This window comes from Rhincodon typus, chromosome 3 (genome assembly GCF_021869965.1).
Source record: "Rhincodon typus isolate 14 chromosome 3, sRhiTyp1.1, whole genome shotgun sequence".
Taxonomy (NCBI): domain Eukaryota; kingdom Metazoa; phylum Chordata; class Chondrichthyes; order Orectolobiformes; family Rhincodontidae; genus Rhincodon; species Rhincodon typus.
The window spans coordinates 85874684-85896449 of NC_063334.1; the positions used below are offsets into that span (position 1 = coordinate 85874684).

Consider the following 21766-nt stretch of genomic DNA (forward strand, 5'->3'; position numbering starts at 1 on the left):
CTCTCCCTATTTATTTCAGAACCCCCTTCCCCTCCCCCTTTTCTGATGAAGGGTCTAGGCCCGAAACGTCAGCCTCTCTGCTCCTATGATGCTGCTTGGCCTGCTGTGTTCATCCAGCCCTGCACCTTGTTGTCTTGGATTCTCCAGCATCTGCAGTTCCTACTACCTGTGAAGATTGATCTGTGAAGTTTTGGGAGGGGCCAGTTAAATCACATGGTTAATTTTGGAAGCAGGCTTCCCCACAAAGCTGCTAAGTTTCATAGTGTCAGGGTATTCAAGTTTACGTCCATCCCTGCCTACTACCCTTCCTCTGAGGCAAAGGTATAAAATCCAGCTTTTAGATGCTGTTCAGGGATCACTGCTGAAAATGCAGATGTGGACTAATATAATAAATAAATATATTAATATGAACCACTGTTTATTAAGCAAGAAATGTTTGTCAATTGAATCAAAGATATGTTTTGAAATAAGACATTTACTTTTCTAAATGCCCATCATTCTTAGTTGTGCAATGAATACGTAAAATGTAATGACTAAAAGTCATCAATGGTCAAGTTTAATCATGTACCATATAGTGCACAAATAGCAACTTTGACATTTAATTCACTGCTTTAATTGCTGTTTGATGACTTTCTTGCTGGTTATATAACAAAGAGTTGCTTGGCTTTGCCAACAAATCTTAGCAAGACAAGATGCAACTAAAACAGTTTTGCTTTAGAGAAGTAAAACAGTTAACTTTGACTGGTCTGCGCTGTCAGTAGCAAGTTTCACCAACCAGCAGAACTGACTTTCTGAAATTACCCCTAGAATGATCTGAAATTGTCCAAAATATAAAACCTGCATTAAGACATACATGGTAAGTGAAAATGACATTGTTAATGGTAAGCCAATCCATTGTTTTTAAATTATATTCAGGTGGTGAACATTATTTAAGGATTCATTTGAGCCCCTACAAATAGAAACAGTCTGAAACTGTGGTTGCTAGGTTAAGAGGTGCTTGCTGGTATCTCTGTAAATAAATGTTCATTAAAAGGTATAAATATTGGTCTCAGTTCTATTTTTCAATACCTGGCATTTTGGAGTCTAAAAGGCAGCAGGTTTTATTTTTGGGGAGGGCTGTGGTGAAGGAGAGTGATTTAAATCTTTCTGGTTAGATTGTTAGTGATTATGGACTCATTCCAGCAATACATCATGGAAAAATAGAGAATGCTTCTGAGTGTTCCAGTGTTTCCATGAATAAAAAGTGCCTGGAAGTCACAAAGTTAAGGACAGAGAATTATTGTATAATCCAACATTCTTTTGCAAAATGAGGGATAATTATATGAACTTCGAGAAATTCAGCATACATAGACAGAAATGTGCAGCCAATGTTTGTTTAGGTCACCTATGTACAATGCTCATATTCATTAACATAATCCCCAGGTCAAAACTTTACAATTACATGCCATAAAGTATTCAACTTGAGGCTGATTTGATGAAATACCCTGAATAAAATTGCATTCTTAGCACTGAAATTAAATTCACCCACTTGACCGAGAGGAAAATAATTACTAGAATACACATTAAAAGGTAACACAACTTATTCCTTCAGTCACGACTTTGTAAGAGAAAGGGTAAATGCATCTATTTTCTGCAATCAAATTTTTGTGCAAGTACTATATTGTAATGGCCTGTAGACATTGATGAAATGAAGTAGATAAAGACTGTGTGTAATTCCTGAATCAAAAGATCAATTTTCAATACTCAAAAAAGGGGAAAGTTTTTCTCTACCATCATTAAATATGCTCTTAACTACCCAGATTGAAGCCACATTATCAAATGTTTTGTAATTGTGTGGCATTTAACCAGAAGGGAAAAAAAAAATCAATTCTCATGGATTCTAACTCTGAAACCTTCCACAGATCATAAGAACCACTGAGGCACAGTTTCAGGAATGGGAGCTGATCATTCAGGACTGCGATTAAGAGAAATTGCTTCACTCAAACCATTGAGTCATTGAAGTTCTCTACAGAGGGTTATAGATGCTTCATCTTTGAATATGCTTAGGATGGTACTTGAGTATGGAATTGGTCTCCTTATTTAAGGTTCATAAATGCATTAGAAGTACTTGAGGAGAGGCAATAGCCTAGTGGTACTAATCACTGAACTGTTAATCCAGAGACCCAGGTAACGTTCTGGGGACCTGGGTTCAAATCCTGCCATGGCAGATAGTAGAATTTGAATTCAATAAATATCTGGAACTAAGAAGCTAATGATGACAATAAATCCATTGCAGATTGTCGGGGGAAAACCCAATCTAGTTCACTAATGCCCTTTAGGGAAGGAAACTGCCATCCTTACTTGGTCTGACCTACCAATAATGTGGTTGACTCATTACTGCCCTGTGGGCAATAAATGAGGGCCTAGCTAGTGATGGCCTCATCCTGTGATTGAATTCAAAGGAAAACTAAGATAGACAGATTCCTGGTCTCTCAGGAGCTGTATTTAATTTCCCACCTCCAGCCATGTCTTTAGGAGGATGAGGCACAAAAAAATAAGTCAGTTACACTGTCCATCTTCATTTCACATTTTTATGTTGCCCATTAATGTTTGCGTGTCCTTAACTGTTCAATTGGCAATTAAAGGCTTCCACGTGAACATGTGAATTAGGAGCAGAAGTCAGCCACTCAGCTCCACCTATTCTGTGTTCAATAAGATCACGGCTGATCTGATCTCTCCCTCTTCTATTCATTCCTAGCATTCTGTGTTTGTTTCTGCTTCTGCCATCTTCTCAGGAAGAGAGTTGCAAACACTCCTGACTCTCAAAGAAAAAAAATTCTCTTCAACTGTGTATTAAATTGACGATGCTAATCTTTAAATAGTGATCCCAAACTTGAGATTCTCCCAATAGGAGAAACATGCTTTCCACATATACTCAGCCAAATGACATTTTACTCTCCTAAACTTCAAAAGATTCAAGCCTAGCCTGTTCAACTTATTCTCAGAAGAGATTATCATAAAGTATTAGTTCAGTATAGCTTTTCTGAACTACTTCTAATGCATTTATGAACGATAAATGCGGAGATCAATTCCATACTCAATATTCCAGGTGTCGTCTAGTGAATGCCCTGTACTGAGAACTAACCTCCCTACTTTTGTATTCAATGGCTCTTGCAATAACCAATAATATTTGATTAGCATTTTAATTAATTAATGTACCTGCACACTCGTCTTTTGTACATTAGCATACCAAGATCTCTTTGCATCTTAGAACTTTGCAGTCTCTCAACTCTGAGATAAAATGCTTTATTTTTATTGTCCTCAACAAAATGGACTCCTTCCCATATGACACATCATTTTCCAGATTTTTGGCTACTCAAATGACCTATATTCCTCTGGAGCATCCTTACATCCTCTTTACAACTTACTTATCTATCTATCTTTGTATCATCAGCCTTCATCCAAGTAATTTACATAATCTGTGAAAAATTGATGCTCCCCCACTGACCCCTGTGGCACATCATTCATTACATCTTATCAATCTGTAAAAGACCCATTCCTGCCTTCTGTTTCCTGTTAGCTTGCTAATTTCTATCCATGTCAATATTTTACCTCAATATCATGACCTTTAATTTTCTGCAGTAATCTTTGATGTGAAATGGATCACCTTTCCTTCTGGAAATCCAACTAAACCATATCCACCAGCTTGTCCTTTTTACAGCATAGCTTACTTCCTCAAAGGACTCCAATAAATTCATTAAACATGAATTCCCTTTCAGACAATCATATTGACTCTGCCTGATTATCTTATATTTTTCTAAGTACACTGCTGTAATATTTTTAAGACTAGCTTCAAAACTCTTCCCTATGGCAGACGTTAAATTAACTGGCCTTTCTTTCTGGTTCCTTCCTTTTTCAGTACTACTTTCCCAACGATTGTCATTTTCTTGAGTTCCTTCCTCCACTAGACATCCTGAGTTACAGCTATTTCTGTGATATTACTTGTATCGTGAAAATCAATACATAATACCTGTTCAATTCATCTGCCATCTCCTAACATTCCTTTAATTCCCCAGTCTCCATGTGTTCTCAGCATTCACTTCATTAACTCTTACTATCTTTTTATTTTCCTGTTGTCTCATGCTCTGACTTTTTTCCCCTCCTATGAATCTTTTAGAGAGTCTTTGTTGGCTTTTATATTCCACCCACCTGTCAGCCATCTTTACAGAATGAAATGCTTTTGCTTTAAGTTTGATGCTACCTTTAGCTTATTTGGTTAACCACAGAAAGTGGGTCATCCCCTTTATTTTTTTTCCTCTCATTGGAAGTGATCTATTCTGTGTATTCTGAAATATCCTCTTTAACATTTTTTTTTTCCTTTATTCATTCATGGGATGAGGACATCGCTGACCAGGCAGCATTTATTGCCTATCCCAGAGGGCAGTTCAGAGTCAACCACATTGCTGTGGATCTGGAGTCACATGTAGGCCAGACCAGGTAAAGATGGCAGTTTCCTTCCCTCAAGGGGATTAGTAAGCCAGATGGGTTTTTCCAACAATCGACAATGGATTCATGGTCATCATTAGATTGTTAATTCCAGATATATATTGAATTCAAATTCCACCATCTGCTGTGGCAGGATTCGAACCCAGGTCCCCAGAACTTTATCTGGGTCTCTGGATTAACAGTCCAGCGATAATACCACTAGGCCATCGCCTCCCCTGTCATCTACCATCGCTTCTTTATTGATCTATCCTTTAACCTAATATGCCAGTTCACTTTATCTAGCTTTGCTTTCATGACCTCATAATTGCCCTCATCTAAGTTTAATATAGTAGTCTTTGATCCACTTCTCTCCCTTCCTCCCTCTAGACCCCTCCCCCTCCCTCTCGCAACTGAATGTAAACTTCAAATCATTATAATCGCAGTTATCAAGGAGCATGTTCACTATGAGGTCATTAATTAATCTCAACTTGTTACACAACATCAGGTCTAGTACAGGCTTCTTTTTGGTTGGCTCCAGAACATGCTATTCAGAGAAACTATCCCAAACACACGAGATAGCAAGAAATGCAGATGCTGGAGTCAGAGATAACAAAGTGTGGAGCTGGAGGAACAGGAAAGCTGACGTTTCGGATCGGGACCCTTCAGAAGTTTCTGATGCTGCCTGGCCTGCTGTGTTCCTCCAGCTCCACACTTTGTTATCCCAAACACATTCTATGAGCTCCTCTTGTAGGCAACTTTGGTCCATCTGGATTTTCCAGTCTCTGAAGTTTAAAACTCTTTTAATTATCAATCTAGCTGTCATGCTCTCATTGTTTCTTCCTACTTACTCCATCTTGTTATGTGGTTACAATTAGGGGTCTATACTTCACTCCTACAATTAACCTTCTGCCTTTGTTGTTTTCATTTCTATCCAAACTGCCTCTACATTCTGGTTTGCTGAACATAGATCATCTCTCTTATTGCGCTTATACCATGATTAATTAATATCCACCCTTTCCTAGCATTCTGTCCTTCCTAAATGACACAGACTCTTCAATATTCACATCATAGCCCGAATCTTCCTACAGCCATGTCTTTGTAATGGCAATTAGATTATGATTTCTTTATTGCTTTATAATATCAGTTCATTTGTTTTGTGCTGAATATAGAGCCTTCATCTATATCCTCTTATTATTTCTGTAACCTCAAGCTGTGTCTGTTGACTTGCTCTTGGATTTTTATCCTCAATCCTTCAATGTCATTATCTGTATGTTAATTTCTCATTAATGTACTTCTCTTAAATTGTCTCTAATTCAAGAGAGATTTTCTCAGATTTGATCCCTTGTTTCCACCATTTTAATATATTCCTGCATTTTCATTTGGTGCTTAGGTCCTCACTGTGTATGTAGAACCTCTTTCCATATCTTGCCTATGTGATTGGTACTTCCAAATGACCACTAGAAATTTCCCTTCTATGCACATTCCACTCAAACTTCGAGCAGACTTTCCAAACTCTAGCACCATGCAGGGTACACAGCCTTGTGGGTGCTCCATCTTTGCTGCAGAGAACATTGTCAATCCCATCCACCACCTTCATGCAAATGGCCTCCTGGCCACAGTCAGTTAGCTCATCAATCCTGCAGCTTTCACTCTCATTCAAATAAACTGAAACTACCTCAAAACTAATGGATAATTGTAAAGGTTAAGGCTCCTTCACCTCCTGGGTTGCCAAACCAATCTCATTCATAACCCACCTGACCCTGATCACTACTCAAATAGAGTCACACAACAGAGAAACAGAAGACCATATCCTGAAATGACTCCACAGATGCCAGTATCCCATCACCAAGTCACCTTTTACTTGCACATGGAGGGTGTCCTTGACACTGGTCCAGCTCCCTCAGAGCTGGCTGTCAAAGCCAACAGGAAGTTTGCCACTCCTGTTTACGTCTGTCAGCTAGGGTGCCCTGATTGGACCAGATTAACAGCCCCAATCAGAGAAACTCATTCTGTGAGATCCACCTGGCTGACCTTGTTACAATCACTATGTATCCAAAAGGGAGTGGAATGAAATATCCAGGGGATAGTTTTTTCTCCCCATACCCCCTCCCCCCGCAACCCACCTACCCAACCCCACCCTCCCACTCTGTGCTGCATCATTGTGTTTGTAACTCACCAACTCTTAGTTGAGAGTACACATTAGCATCCAAGAGTTCCCAAATCCTACATTCATAACATGTCAGCTGCTCTGCCATCCATATTGTGTCCCAAATAATTGGTTATAAATTCAAACATTATTAATCCTAGTGAATCCTTACAATTACTAATATATTTCCTGAGCTCTAAAAGAAAAGACAAATGAGCAAGTACTCAACAACCAATCAACTTGCCTGTTTCTCTGTGATGTTACCTTTAATTTTATCTGAATGTGATTTAGGGGTGAGGGGGATTCATAGATTTGAACTCCCTTTGCCTCCCTGTAGTTTCTCATGCAACTTTTTAAACACTGCTTTCCTGAAAGCTGACAAAGTTAGAAAAAGAAAAGACCACCTCCCTCCAATCCTAAACAAATTCCCTACTTGCAATCTCTCAAGTTTGCACTCTTCCAGCTATACTCCATGACAACAGCAGCCTAACCTTCCGCATTATACTTATGAGCTTTAGATGAGTGAGTTCCCCAGCATATACAGAATTCTACGAAACCAATTAATTTTTAGACCCGTTACTTAATTAACTAAGCCAATCTGCTCTCCAGCACTGAACTCATTTAATCCTACCCAAACGCCCTGATCTCAGAGCCTGGAGATCTGTGTTCAAGTCCCATCTGCTGCTGAGATGTGTAATAACATCTTTGAACAGGCTGATTAGAAAATATCTATTTAATCTTGTCCATGCCTGCAAGAAATTACAACTCAAAACAGTAAATTTAAGTTAAATACTAATTGCAAGAAAAGTACTAGATTTTGTAAATAGAGAGAGACCCTTTAGATTCACTATCTTACTTGTCAAACTTGTGGGTTTACACTCTGTCTCTATTGATATAAAACACTGGTTAAAACCAGGCAGCCAGAGTGCAAAGACTGTTTCTGAGAGGTGTTTGTTGACCTTTCCACATAGGTGATAAGAAAGCGTGGGCAGGCACATCATTCAGGGGGTACCCTGTGCACATCAGGGGCACCCACTGACACCCACACTCTGTTCCTCTTAAACTGGATTGCTACCCTGTCCTCCTCTTCCAATTATCCAATACCTCTCCACCCTAAATCCCTGAACTTTGTCTCTAGGAAACAAAATCCTCTTCCTTCTGAACTTCCTTGCAATCCTTGCAGTGTCCACTACTGTGTTCTGGTGCAGCTGAAGCCACGAGAGCTGCTGGCCAATCTGAGTGACCACTTGAAAAATAGAAGTCTGATACTGGTCCTGTTTAGCCTGTTGTCAGCACGTCCATTTGGACGGGAGGGTGGGACTGAGTGAAGGAGTGAGGGAGAGAGTGAAGGAGTGAGGGAGAGAGTGAAGGAGTTCCTTTTTCTGTTCTTATTTCTTGTACTTTTATATTCTTAAAATTGAGGATGCAATGTCTGGAAGGACTTTACATTTTGTAATGATGATTATTCCCTGAACCAATTATTGCACAGAGAGACCTGGAAGAGGTTCCAATGTAATTCATGTAATAAATTCTATAGAAACACTACTGATTTAATCCTGTGTTCAACATCTAAGCTTGGAAATTAGGGAAGTCTCTGGACGGAGAAGGAACTGACGTTTGGATCAAAAACAACACTAAAGCTGTGTCATTGGAAAGGTCTGGATGAGAAAAGTTCAAGAAGGAATTTGTTTAACTCTTTCTGGGAACTGCCTGAAAGTACGTTCTTCTCTCTGGACACTCCACAACATTCAGAATTCAAAGAAAAGCCTTGAGCATTGAGAGTAACCATTTCTTCATGTAATGAGGTCAACAAAGCTTTCAATATTCAACTTTATATGAATCATGCCCTAAATGAAGGTGAAGGTGGATATTCTGCAACCAACAATACAACTATAGTTTCTTATACCCTTTTTAAAAAGCTGCACTGTGCATGAATGCTGTTGCCTTTAAAATGGCAACAAGACAATCCTGAAAGGTGGAATTAGCATTTTTATATCACTGTAATTACTTCTCATGGCTTTCTCAAGAGCCTCAAACTTTTCATCTCTAACCTCAGCCTATTCAGCATTTTGAAGGATTGCTTTCAACGAGAAAAGCTTCTGTTCGGCATGAACGTTAGTTATAAGTGGGTGGCATGAAAACTTTCAAAGGCCCAAAAATTGCTGATAAATTAATCCACCCACTGGCAGCTGTGAAAGTTAGTGCTCAAGCAAAACTCCACAACCTGCTCCCTCAGCTTTCTGTAAGAACAAGCAACTGAATCCTTTTGGTTTAATTGAAAGGCAAATACAATAGAGTCCTGAAATGGCATTTTGACTGCTCTAGAAATGAAAAAAAAATCATATCTTAGATGAAACTCATTTACATTGATTCAATAAAGTAAGTATGGTTGCAAGAGCTGCCAAATGTATGCTATTAATGTATAAATTCACTGAAATTGTTTTGGCTTAAAATGCCATTTCCTCAAAAGCTGTTAGTGGTAATAGAATTCCAAGACTCCCTTGGCACACTCGATGGGTATTAAAAGCCAATCTCTCAATTTTAAAATTGTGCCAAATTGTCACTTGATTACTTACCTGTCTGACTGAAACTCTACTTTAAGAATGTTTATGAAGAAGTGTTCAGGGCCTTCAGGAATATTGTCATCAAGTATATCAAATGAAATCCATTTTGACTGTTCTCCTGGTTCAAATGCTAATTGTCCGGACATAGAGGTGAAATCCAAGCCATCTAGTGCAGTTCCATTTTGTGCCTGATACCACAAGTGAATGCAGCCGAAACTGCCATGATATCGTACAATAGTAACATTAGTCTGACAAAAAAGGGAAATTATAATGGTTATCATTTTGTCAAGAGATTAATTTCATTCACAATGCAATAAAAATACTGTGCTAAACAAAGTTTGCAAAAAATAGATTTATATTTGCATGTTATTACTTTAAAAATGTAAGTTAGGGTATCAATTAACTATTTAATCAACAAATAGAAGTCTGAAATCTTTGTAAAACTATAGTTCATTAGCAGCATTTACTGAATGCTGAACACAGAAAAATTGTGAAAGACAGAAGTAGCAGACATATTACAATTGGCTAAATGTATGTTCGTGTAGCATAAAAATGGTCTTGTATTGTTAAATTGGGTGGAAGTCAGAAAGAGGAAAGGAGCAGTCACTTTATAGGGAGTTTTCTATAGACCCCCCAAAAGCAACAGAGACACTGAGGAACAGATTGGGAGACAGATTGTGGAAAGGTGCAGAAGTAATAGGGTTGTTGTCATGGGTGACTTCAACTTCCCTAATATAGACTGGAACGTTCTCAGTTCAAATAGTTTGGATGGAGTGGATTTTGTCAGGTGTGTCCAGGAAGGATTTCTGACTTAATATGTAGATAGGCCGACTAGATGGGAGGCCATATTGGATTTAGTGCTTGGCAACGAACCAGGCCAGGTGTCAGATCTCTTGGTGGGACAGCATTTCGGTGATAGTGATCACAGCTCCCTGACCTTTACTATAGTCATGGAGAGGGATAGGAGCAGATGATATGGGAAAGTATTTAATTGGTGGATGGGGAATTACAACGCTATTAGGCAGGAACTGCAGAGCATAAATTGGAAACAGATGTTCTCAGGGAAATGCACGACAGAAATGTGGAGGTTGTTTAGGGAGCAGTTGCTACAAGTACTGGATAGGTTCATCCCACTGAGGCAAGAAGGGGATGGTAACCTTGGATGACAAGATATGTGGAACATCTGGTCAAGTGGAAGAAGGAAGCTTATTTAAGGTTGAGGAAGCAAGGATGGACAGGACTCTTGAGGTCTACAAGGTAGCCAGGAAGGAACAGAAGAATGGACTTAGGAGAGCTAGAAGGGGGTATGAGAAAACCTTGGCGGGTAAGATCAAGGAAAACCCCAATGCATTCTATGTTTATGTGGTGAATAAGAGGACGGCCAGAGTGAGGGTAGGGCCAATCAGGGAAAGTGGAGGGAACTTGTGCACAGAGTCAGAAGAGGTAGGGGAGGTCCTTAATGAATACTTTGCTTCAGTCTTCACCAGTGAGAGGGACCTTGACGTTTGTGAGGACAGCATGAAACAGGCAGATATGCTCAAATAGGTTGATGTTAGGAAAGAGGATGTGCTAGAAAGTTTAAAAACATGAGGACAGATAAGTCCCCTGGGCCAGACGGGATATAACCAAGGTTTCATGGGAAGCGAGGGAAGAGGTTGCTGCCCCTTTGGCGACGATCTTTGCATTCTCACTGTCTCACTGTCCAGATGATTGGAGGGTGGCAAATGTTATTACCTTGCTCAAGAAAGGGAATAGAGATAATCCGAGGAATTACAGGCCAGACAGTCTTACTTCTGTGGTGGGCAAATTATTGGAGAGGGTTCTGAGAGATAGTATGTATGATTATTTGGAAAAGCACAGTTTGATTAGAAATAGTCAGCATGGCTTTGTGAGGGGCAGGTCATGCCTCACAAACCTTACTGAATTCTTTGAGGATGTGCCAAAACACATTGATGAAGGCAGAGCAGTGGAGGTGGTGTATATGGATTTTTGCAAGGCATTTGATAAGGTTCCCCATGGTAGGCTCATTCAGAAAGTAAGGAGGCATGGGATTCATGGAAATTTGGCTGTCTAGATACAAAACTGGCTGTCCAATAGAAGACAGAGGGTGGTGGTAAATGGAAAGTATTCAGCCTGGAGCTCAGTGACCAGTGGTGTTCTGCAGGGATCTGTTCTGGGACCACTGCTCTTTGTGATCTTTATAAATGATTTGGATGAGGAATTGGAAGAGTGGGTTAGTAAGTTTGCCGATGACACAAAAGTTGGTGGAGTTGTGGACAGCGTGGAGGGCTGTTATAGGTTGCAACTGGACATTGACAGGATGCAGAGCTGGGCAAAGAAGTGGCAGATGGAATTCAACCCAGAAAAGTGTGAAGTGATTCATTTTGGAAGGTCGAATTTGAATGCAGAATACAGGGTTAATGGCAGGATTCTCGGTAGCACATTCCACACGTGTGCTGGAACAGAGGAGGAACAGAGGGTTCTTGGGGTCCACGTCTATAGATCCCTCAAAGTTGTGACCCAAGTTGATAGGGTTGTAAAGAAGGCGTAAGGTGTGTTGGCTTTCATTGGCAGGGGAATTGAGTTTAAGGGCCACAAGGTTATGCTGCAGCTCTATAAAACCCTGGTTAGACCACACTTGGAATATTGTGTTCAGTTCTGGTCGCCTCATTATACGAAGGATGTGGAAGCTTTAGAGAGGGTGCAGAGGAGATTTACCAGGATGCTGCCTGGACTGGAGGGCAGGTCTTATGAGGAAAGGTTGAGGATGCTAGGGCCTTTTTCAATGGAGCAAAGATGGATGAGAGATAACTTGATGGAGGTGTACAAGATGATGAGGCATAGATAGAGTGGATAGTCAGAGACATTTTCCCAGGGCAGAAATGACTATTACAAGGGGGCATAATTTTAAGGTGATTGGAGAAAGATAGAGGGGAGATATCAGAGGTAGGTTCTTTACACAGAGAATGGTGGGTGCTTGGAATGTGCTGCTGACAGTGGTAGTGGAGTCAGATGCTTTAGAGACTCTTAAGCAACTCTTGGCTAGGCACATGGAGGATAGTAATGTGAAGGGTATGCAGGGTAGTTTGATCTTAGAGTAGGATAATAGATCTGCACAATATCATGGGCCAAAGGGCCTGTACTGTGCTGTACTGTTCTATGTTCTAAATTAAATGCATCTAAACAGCATATTGCAAATAACAGGTACTGGAAATATATGGGGGAACATAATGGGAGACTTTTTTTTTTCAAAGGTCTTTGTTGCCATTAGTTTTAGAAAATCACATTTATTTTTAGAAATCATATAAGATTAAGTTTATGCTATATTTTATCACCACAGTCAGGCTTCTCTTCAAAAACATAATAGATCTAAATGCAGAAGGCATTGTTCCATTAGACTCCAAACATCATTGTTACCCAATGTTTTCTGTTTATTTTAAAATTAACAGAATAACTGCACAGAGGCTGGTATCCCATCATCAAATCACCCTTTATTTACATGTGGGCAGTACACTGGCTATGACCAGTCAGCTCACAGTCAGCCCCTGAATTGAGGAGACTCTGAACTTCCTGTTTATACCTGTCAACCAGGGCTCCCTGATTGGCCCAGATTAATAACCCCAGTCAAGGATCTTGTAGTCGATAAGACAAACCTGGTTCCAATCACTACATCTCACTATAAATATCTCCAATTTAATCAAATACAACAGTTTACCTGAACAAGATCAGAAGGTTAGATAAAGCTTGTGACTTCAGTAAGCCTCCACACTTAATTCATTATTCACCTCCATCTACTCTTGTTTTTAAATTTCATATTAATATAATTTTCTTGTATTATATATCAGCCCTTGTTCAAAATACCCAAATTGTTTGGTCATGTTCTCTTTGCAAGGTGGATAGTACAATCAGATTGTTCAGTAAACTGACATCTAACATACTTTAAACATTTTAAGAAAGCCCTTGTGTCCTTTTTGCAAGATTATTTTTTAAGTACATTACACAACTGATTTATGGTATAATTGATGAACAAAGTGCCTATCATATACAATGATTGCAGTAAAATATGAATTACTTTCAAACATTGGACAGAAATGTGCCTTGGGATGATGTTTACTTAGTTATTTTAAAACAATTGACTTCACAGACTGAAGCAAAAAAAAACCATCATAATATTTTACTTGCTAAAATTAAATAGATGTTATCAACATGGGGCATACTCATTATGAGACCAACAGAGACCAATTGATATTAGTCCCTTTTGAGGAGGACTCTTGTGACACAGTGGTAATGTCCCTACCTCTGAGCCAGATGGCCTGGCTTCAAGTCCCACCTGCTCTGGACATGTGTCATAATATCTATGAACAGGTGAGGAAAATATGTAAAATTCCATTTCCTTCGCAACAACACTGCTGGTAATTGAGCACAAATAACTGATAGAGCATGACAGGAAATGTAGCAAATACATCTGAGCCATAACAACTTCAATGGCTTCATCTATCTGGCCACTCAGACTGGTAACTGGATGAATCCACTGCCATCGAATTATCATGTAACATGGTCATTCACTGAAGCCTGATTGCTGCCTTCTGGGATAGGCTTTTGGCAAGCTCAGGTGAGGAGGGAGATAGGGAAAAGGGGTGAGACAGGAAGAGGGACAAGGAGAGGGGGAAGGGGAGAGGGGGAAGGGGAGGAAAAAAAAGGGGGTTCGGAGGGGTTGAGAGGTAAAATGAAGGGGAAGGAAGAGAGCAAAAAGCAGGGTGAGCAGGAAAAAGGTGAGCAAACTGGAGAAAGAGTAAAGAGGGAGCAAGAGAGGAAAGAAGGACAGAGAAAGGGGAGAGAGAGAGAGAGAAGATTCTTGTCACCAGCTCAAAGACTGCTTCTGTACTGTTTTGACCAGATCCCTTGCATTATCACAGTTCCATGCAGATTCCCCAAATCATTAAGCTCCCAGTGAGGAAGGATGATCTGGTACCTTTTCTTTATTCGCCCAATGCTCAGTTGGTCACAACAACATTAGTTTATAAAGAGGGGTAAGATAGCTGCATCACAATCTCCCCCTGTTACGTATTTCCCTCTTTGAAGTTTCCTTGACACTCGTACACATGTGACTCCATGTATCCCACACAGGAATTTGCTTTGAAAGATAACACTGAGTTGATGTCTGCAGTCTTGCTATTGCCTAGCAGTGGTCCCTTTTTTTTTAAAATACATTCTGGAAGAGAGAGTGTCTATTGACACGAACCACTAAGATGCCAATTTGAACAGATGATTAACTCTTAGTTAAGTAACTTCTTTTTGTCCTTATTGTAACTAAAATGGTGTCGGATTGTGGCAACAAAACACTTTTCACTGTATCTTCAAGGTATATGTGACAATAAATCATTCACAAAATCATTGGATAATAGGTTCTGACTGCACATGCTCACTTTTTTTTAAATGTGCATGCACATATACAATAAAAGGTGAATTTTTAAAATAATTATAAAATACTTTATCAGATTTTTTTCTCTTCACCTGTTTCACCTGTTTGCGTTTCCTTGACATTTTTAAGAGTTCGTTAGGTTTTTAAGTTCTAAAGTCCTCCCTCATGCTCCAAGTCTTCAGTCATGTATTCATTTATTCTATCTGCCTATTCCTATAATCACAGGAACATGGTACCAGGACTAATCCAGAGATTACAACCTCTGAGGTCTTGCTTTTTTATCCTCTACCTAGCTCCCTAAATTCTTATTATAGGACCTCACCCCTCCTTCTACCTGTGCTCTTGATCCCAATGTGAACTGGTATCTTCAATTGTTCACCCTCCCACTTCAGGATGCCCTGCAGACATCCAGTCACATCCTTGGTCCTAGGCCCAGAGAGGTAAGACAGCTTCCATTAGGTTTAGAATTAAAAGACCTATTGACAAGATTTCTTTAATAATTGAACAAATATTACACTTTATATGAAATAAAAACATATTCCATGAAAATGCTAAACTGATTAACACACTCAGTTGGCAACAAAATGTTTACCCCTCTAAATACCTCTAAATAATCAAACACTAAAGCCACACACACACACACACACACACACACACACACATACCGCATTGTCCAAGGATACATAGGCTAGGTGGATTAGCCATGGGAAATGCAGGGTTATACAGTAGAGGGATAAGTCTGGGTGGGATGCTCTTCAGGCAGTCAGTGTGGACCTGTTGGGCCAAAGGCCTGTTTCCATACTGTGGGGATTCTATCATTCTATGATAAATAGCCCAGTTGGAAAGGGAGTGTGTTACTTGCCTATTTCCTTTCTCTTCCTGCTGAGGGGTTTGTCAAATCCCTGGTGAAAAGTACCCAGCCCTCATGCTGCTGAGGTTATGCAGGATACAGCAGGCCATAATGTTGTGTGAACATTGATGAGTGCTGCAGGGTTCATCTAGAGTGGTTCAAGCTGCAGAACCTTGGCTTAAACAATCCTGTGGTCTGCTCAATGATGTTTCATGTGACAGCACAGCTCTCATTATATGCATGCTACTTTGGTGGGTTGGCTATGCATGAGCCAAGCCCACGCTGTCCAGCAGTCACCCTCTGCTTTGATTTGATGGCTGAAGTACTGAGAGAACAGTGGTCTGGCACACCATAAAGACATTATGCTTCTTGCCAGTATACCGGCATGATATCCTAAACACAGTTGCACACCATTCATATATTCACAAAGTAGAAATAACGTGCATTGACTGTGATACCATTTTTTCTGTTAAATGTCATGCCTGCAAAGCCATTAGTGTGCTTTCGTTTGCAACCTGCACGATCAGGATATCCGCTGTAACAACAAAGTCACAAGCATGCCCTGCCTACTTCTCTTTGGTCAGGCAGATCTCATCATAGCTCTTGAGTAACGCTCCAAGGAAAACACTGTCGCTATGCAGTGCCAGACATCTTTCATTCCTGCCCATCATGGAAAAGCTGGATTTTGAACATAATGGGAGAGTTTAGCAAAGTAGCATTGAAGCTATGATGCCTGAACACATCAAGTGTAAGAACTTAGCACCTCTGTAGCATCTGCATGAACTTATGTATCAATGCTGGATACAGGAACTTTAAGGATAAGTGTGATCATAGCATTTGCAGCAACTATTGTGGCATCCTCTGGCTGAACTTTGTGGTAAATATGTTTGCCCATGTTTCCCTTTCTATTCTGCAGATTTGTCCCAAATCTCCAGTGTGGTTTCAGAACTCGACAATCTACAACTCACATGATCATCTCAGTCTAGCAGCTGCAAGAGAAATGCCACAAAACAAAGGACACACTGTATATTACCTTCATTGAGCTCTTCAAGGTACTGACCAGGTGAGCAGAGGTGGGCTATATAAGCTACTGGAGAAAAACTGCCATCTCAGTAAAACTCAACAATGTGAGAAAGCATTCAAGGACTTTGAAGAAGAAAGCAAAGTTGGAGATGGCATGATAGTTTGCAAGTACAGATGAGTAAAGGGTGAATTTTTTTGAAAGAAGTGTTGAAATTACATATGAAGGGGAAAGGCACAGTACCTGTGAAACAGGAACAGTTAATAATATCTGGTAATATTGTGGTTAGACAGAAAAGTTGGGTAATTAAGGGTTTTGTGGGAATAAAAGTGACGGCACAGGAGAAGAAACCACCAATGTGTATTCTTCATTAGCTTAATTGGGAGATTAAAATGAATTAAACTAATGCTACTGAGACAAACAACTAATCCAAAAACACTGTTGAAGCATTTTTGTTTCATGAAAATATGAAAAATATTAAATATTTTATATTTTTACAACACTATCTTAGCATCCTTTCCTTAACTCTTTTTGTTTTTTGTTTCTTTTAACCCTGTGTTCTTCATAAAGTAGTTCATACCACCCCTTTTCATATTGCAAGTATGTCTAATAAGTCTTAAATCACTGACTTGTAAGATATATATATTTTGATGTTACGCAAATCATTATCATGAGCTGATTCAAGGTAACAAACACCATTTACTTCAAAACGTTATAAATATATTTAAGAATTTTAGCACCTGTTCTCCATTCTCAAAGGTTTCAAGACGTTCATTCAAGAATGCAAATTGACCATATGGAAAGTCACTGGCCGCCATGGTGATGTTAGCAGAGTCTGATGTGTCGTTAATCACAGCACCACCACTGACACCAGTCAGCTGGAGTTGATAATATTGTTTCTCTTCAGGAATATCATCATCCACTGCCTGATCAGCAAAAGTAGTTCTACATTACAAACTGAACATCTGATCCAGGTCAAATTTAAAAATGTATGCAAATTGCGACAAACTGGAGATAACAAAAATCCTTTGACAAATAAAAGAAAATATGCTAAAAGTGCACAATAGGTCACTGGTTTCTAAAGAGAGAACAGAAGAATTACTGGTTCACTTATGGACCTTATTCCAGAAATGGAACAGATCTCAAATCAAGAGGATTTCAAAAGAAATGTGTGATGTAATACACTCTGGAATTAAGAACATGAATGGACAATATAAAATAGGAGTACAGTTCTAAGGGGATGCAGGAGCAGTGGGACTTGAGAGTTTAGTATGTAAATCATTGAAGGTAGAAGGCAGAGAAAGCAGTTAACAGCATTCAGGGACTTTATTAATATGGGCAGAGAGTATGACAGAAAGGAGGCTTTGCTGAATTTGCACAAGACGCTTGTTAGATCTTAGCTGGAGTATTGTGTACAGCTCTCGATGCCACACCACAGGAAGGATCTGAGAGTATTGGAGAGAGTATAGCAGAGATTTACAAAAATGGTTTCACGGATGAGAAACTTCAGTTATGAGAAAAGATTAGAGAATTTGGTAAGATCTGACAGAAGTTTTCAAAATCTTGAGAGGTCTGAATAGAGGATAGAGAAATTGTTCCAACAGAGTGGAAAGATTGAGAACAAGAGGACACAGACTTAAAGTTATCTGCAAACATAGTAAATATGAATTTGAAAAAAATGTATTTTTCACACAAGTGGCCCAGGTCAATGCACTGTCTTGAAGTGTGATGGAGACAGAGTCAATCGAGGCATTCACAAGGGAAATTGATGATTATTCAAATAAAAACTATGTGCAAGTGTATGAGAGAAAGACACTAAGTCATAATTCTCACTGCAGTGTTGGTGTGGGCATGACAGGTTGAATGGCTTCCTTCTGCGCTGTTCTGATTCTGTGACTAGAACAAAGGCACGAGGGAAGAAGAAAATAAACACACACATATTCAAGCAAAACTTACTTATAAAGTGCTTAAATGAAAGAAGAAACCTTTAATGGCTTTACGTAATATTAACATGAAACAAAACTAGGTACAATGAGGGAAATCACAAAAACTTAAAAACAATTCTGAGATAAAACTAAAATGTGAATTAGTGTCATAATCAGGACAAGGCAAGTCTTTCAGGGGGTTTTGTGTAGTGATTCAATGAGTGGAGACCCTCCTTGGAAACACTGTGTAGAACATTATTTCCACTTGCTGTTGACTCAGTTTTATTTGTATTGCTTTCAGTTCTCTTTGCTTCACAAATTGCCACCTTCAACTTTTAAACATTCTGTGTCTCATAAATATCTTCAATTTCTCTCATCATGTTTGCTATTGATTTATATTTATATTAATATTGTTCCAGCTAATTAATAGCTTCAATGCTCCACTTAAGCATTTTACAGGGCATTTGATATTTTCACTTGGTTTATTTAAATCTGTCCCTTCCCCTAATACAGTTCTTTTTTTTTTATTTTCTTCATCTTCAGTATTAATTAGTTCTGAAACTCTGATGCACTTGCTCTCTTTAAAACAGTGAATGATGCACTGACTGCATCCAGCATTTTAAAAATGTACTACAAACATGTTTGTATCCAGACATAATATATTTTTTTAATTCATTCACGGGATGAGGGCGCCACTGGCTGGGCCAGCATTTATTGCCCATTCCCAATTGCCCAGGGGGCAGTTTAAGAGTCAACCACATTGTTCTGGGTCTGGAGTTACATGCAGACAAGACCAGGTAAAGATGGCAGTTTCCTTCCCTAAAGGACATTGGTGAGCCGACATTAGTAAAATATATTATACTCGACAAGCTGAAAACTTGTGATATTAAATTTTAGGTATTAATAATTATTTTACACAGTAACTATTTGTGCTGTACTGAAAACATCCTAAAGTATCTTGTGTTCTTGTGATAATGAACAGAAGCTGCAAACCTGACCATTCCTGATCGCCATCCCCAACACTCTTTAATAAAGAGTGCTGAGGAAAACTGTGGCAGTTTTACTGTCAGATCAACAAAACACAGCTAATTCCCTAGCAAGTAACAATTGAAACTTCTTGGTCTGAATTATTTCAAAATGTATTCAATTCCTTGCACCTGTATCAAAATGGTGGCCGACACCTGCCTGTCACGCATTAAAAGGGCTCCACCTGTTTCAACAAATTCATTCAGATCTGCTGGAGTTATAATCCAGTTAACTGTAACTTCACCAAAAATTCCTGGACCACGTACTAATCTGTAGGAAAGTAAAAAAGTATTAAATATCTTATGACACAAAATTACACTGTTTGAATCTGGTAATAGAACGAATATGAATGAATATTATATAAAGATGAAGTTGTCCCTTTTAACTAGTAAATTGTCATTTTTCTATTGTGAAGATGGTGGATGGGCACATATGTGACATTATGTTTTCTCTCAGTGGTCCCTACAAAGGCAAGTTTGTTTTGGAACAAATAAGTGTGCATGCTGTGATCACTGCTTATATATTAAAAAAAGCCCATGCAAGTGCGCACAATAAAATCTAAATTTGTTTCAATGCATTTTTCACCAATAAGAAATAATTTGAAAATATGGGGATGTGCACCTGTAAATAGCTGCCCCAATTGCATCAGATATCTCCAGTAAGACAGACCTAACATCAATAAACATTGTAAACTGGACCTTCAGGAACTGCACTTAAAAACTGTTGAAAAGAAACATAACAGCCATCTCAACAACATGCAACCGTTGCTTTAAACAAAAAAATAGAATTAATTTATCTGTTAATTGTAATGGTCACTACAAAAATGATTTTGTAAATAAATGCCACTTACGTTACAAATGCAGTCCCATTGTAGCCGCTGACTGGTTCTCCAATTAGAACCTGCTTTGTTGATTCAGCTACGGCAATCATCCCAGATGATGCACTGTCACCCAAAATAATTACAGTTGCACTTCCTGTGGGAGAAACAGTCTTTCTGTCTTGTCAGATGAATAACAGAGAAAATTTAGTTTTGTAAATGTAAAGCCCAGAAGAAGACCTTGGATATCACAAGTCCTTGCTAGGTGTATTTTGGGCAAGGGAGCACCTAATATACATTGAGTGGTGCAGCTTGCCCATCAGGGGCACCCTTTCTTCTTACCCTCTGCAGTATTAAACCCAGTTGGTCACCCACCTTGCCCCTTCTTCACTGAACCAAAATCCATTCTCTGCCCAAAGTCCCTGGATTTGACTTCCTCGAGTCTGCATTGTGTCTTTATGGGCCTGCCACTATGCAGCAGACAACAGGGAAATGTGGTGCAACAGGGACTACAGGAGCTCCCAGCCAATCATATCATCTGGCAGCTTGAGAAGGCTTGGGGGTGTGAGAAGAGAAAGAAACAGACAGACAATGAGAGCGAGAGAGAGAGCGAGAGAGAGAGAGAGAGACAGAGAGATAGAGAGAGAGTTGACTCCATGCAATTTCCAGTCTTTTCCTTTAATTTTCTATTTTTGCTTATAATTTCTGTTAATTTTTTGATACCAAAAGAAACTGACTTACCATATATAGGGGATATTTCTGCATCATCAGTGGCAGATACGAGTCGAATCGCATACCACTCTTCTCCCTCCAGAAGAGTATCTGGATAAATGCGTAAATTGAGTACTTTTTTCGTCTCAGTCTAACACAAGAAAAGTGCAACAGATTATTAACCTTTGGAGCAAAACAACAGTTCTATTCAGACAGAGTTAAAATTGCTATGTTTCTAGTTTGACAGTTTGTAAAATATGTAATAATGTGCAGTTGAATGCATTTCTGGGGTTGCAGACTGGAAATCAATCACTGCTATTCCCAGAGTCATCAAAAAGATGTTCAAGATTTTTAAAAAGACACAAGGTTCCTGATTTACCTGACTTTCAGACCTAGATTGATAGAAATCATGGACTAGTTGCTGCATTGAACAAGAATTACTATTTATTACAAGTAACTACACTCTAGCTGCAGGTAAACAGTTATAAAACATCAGCATATGAGGTTTGAGATAGTAGGAACTGCAGATGCTGGAGAATCCGAGACAACAAGGTGCAGGGCTGGATGAACACAGCAGGCCAAGCAGCATCATAGGAGCAGAGAGGCTGACGTTTCGGGCCTAGACCCTTCATCAGAAAAGCTGAATTTAAATCTGACGGTTTTGACAACCTCGGACTAATGCTATTCTAAGAAAATTGATATGTCATCCAAGGTATACAAGGAGAGGATTTTTGAAAATCAGTGGGAGAGCGAACCACTATCTGAGAAATATGCACCCAGCTCTCACAAGAAATCACTAAGCTCTCTAAGAAAGCACCAT

General features: G+C 39.3%; 1 protein-coding gene across 1 annotated transcript in view; it reads right to left on the minus strand.

The window, feature by feature from the left end:
• The window catches only part of adgrv1 (adhesion G protein-coupled receptor V1), a 407915-nt gene that overhangs the window by 154189 nt on the left and 231960 nt on the right, over positions 1–21766 (minus strand). The window contains exons 60-64 of the mRNA XM_048593741.1: positions 20977–21097; positions 20269–20392; positions 19550–19688; positions 17208–17393; positions 9187–9422 (exon numbers count right to left, since the gene is read on the minus strand). Of these exons, the coding sequence (XP_048449698.1) occupies positions 9187–9422; positions 17208–17393; positions 19550–19688; positions 20269–20392; positions 20977–21097 (806 nt within the window). The remainder of the gene's footprint in view (positions 1–9186; positions 9423–17207; positions 17394–19549; positions 19689–20268; positions 20393–20976; positions 21098–21766) is intronic.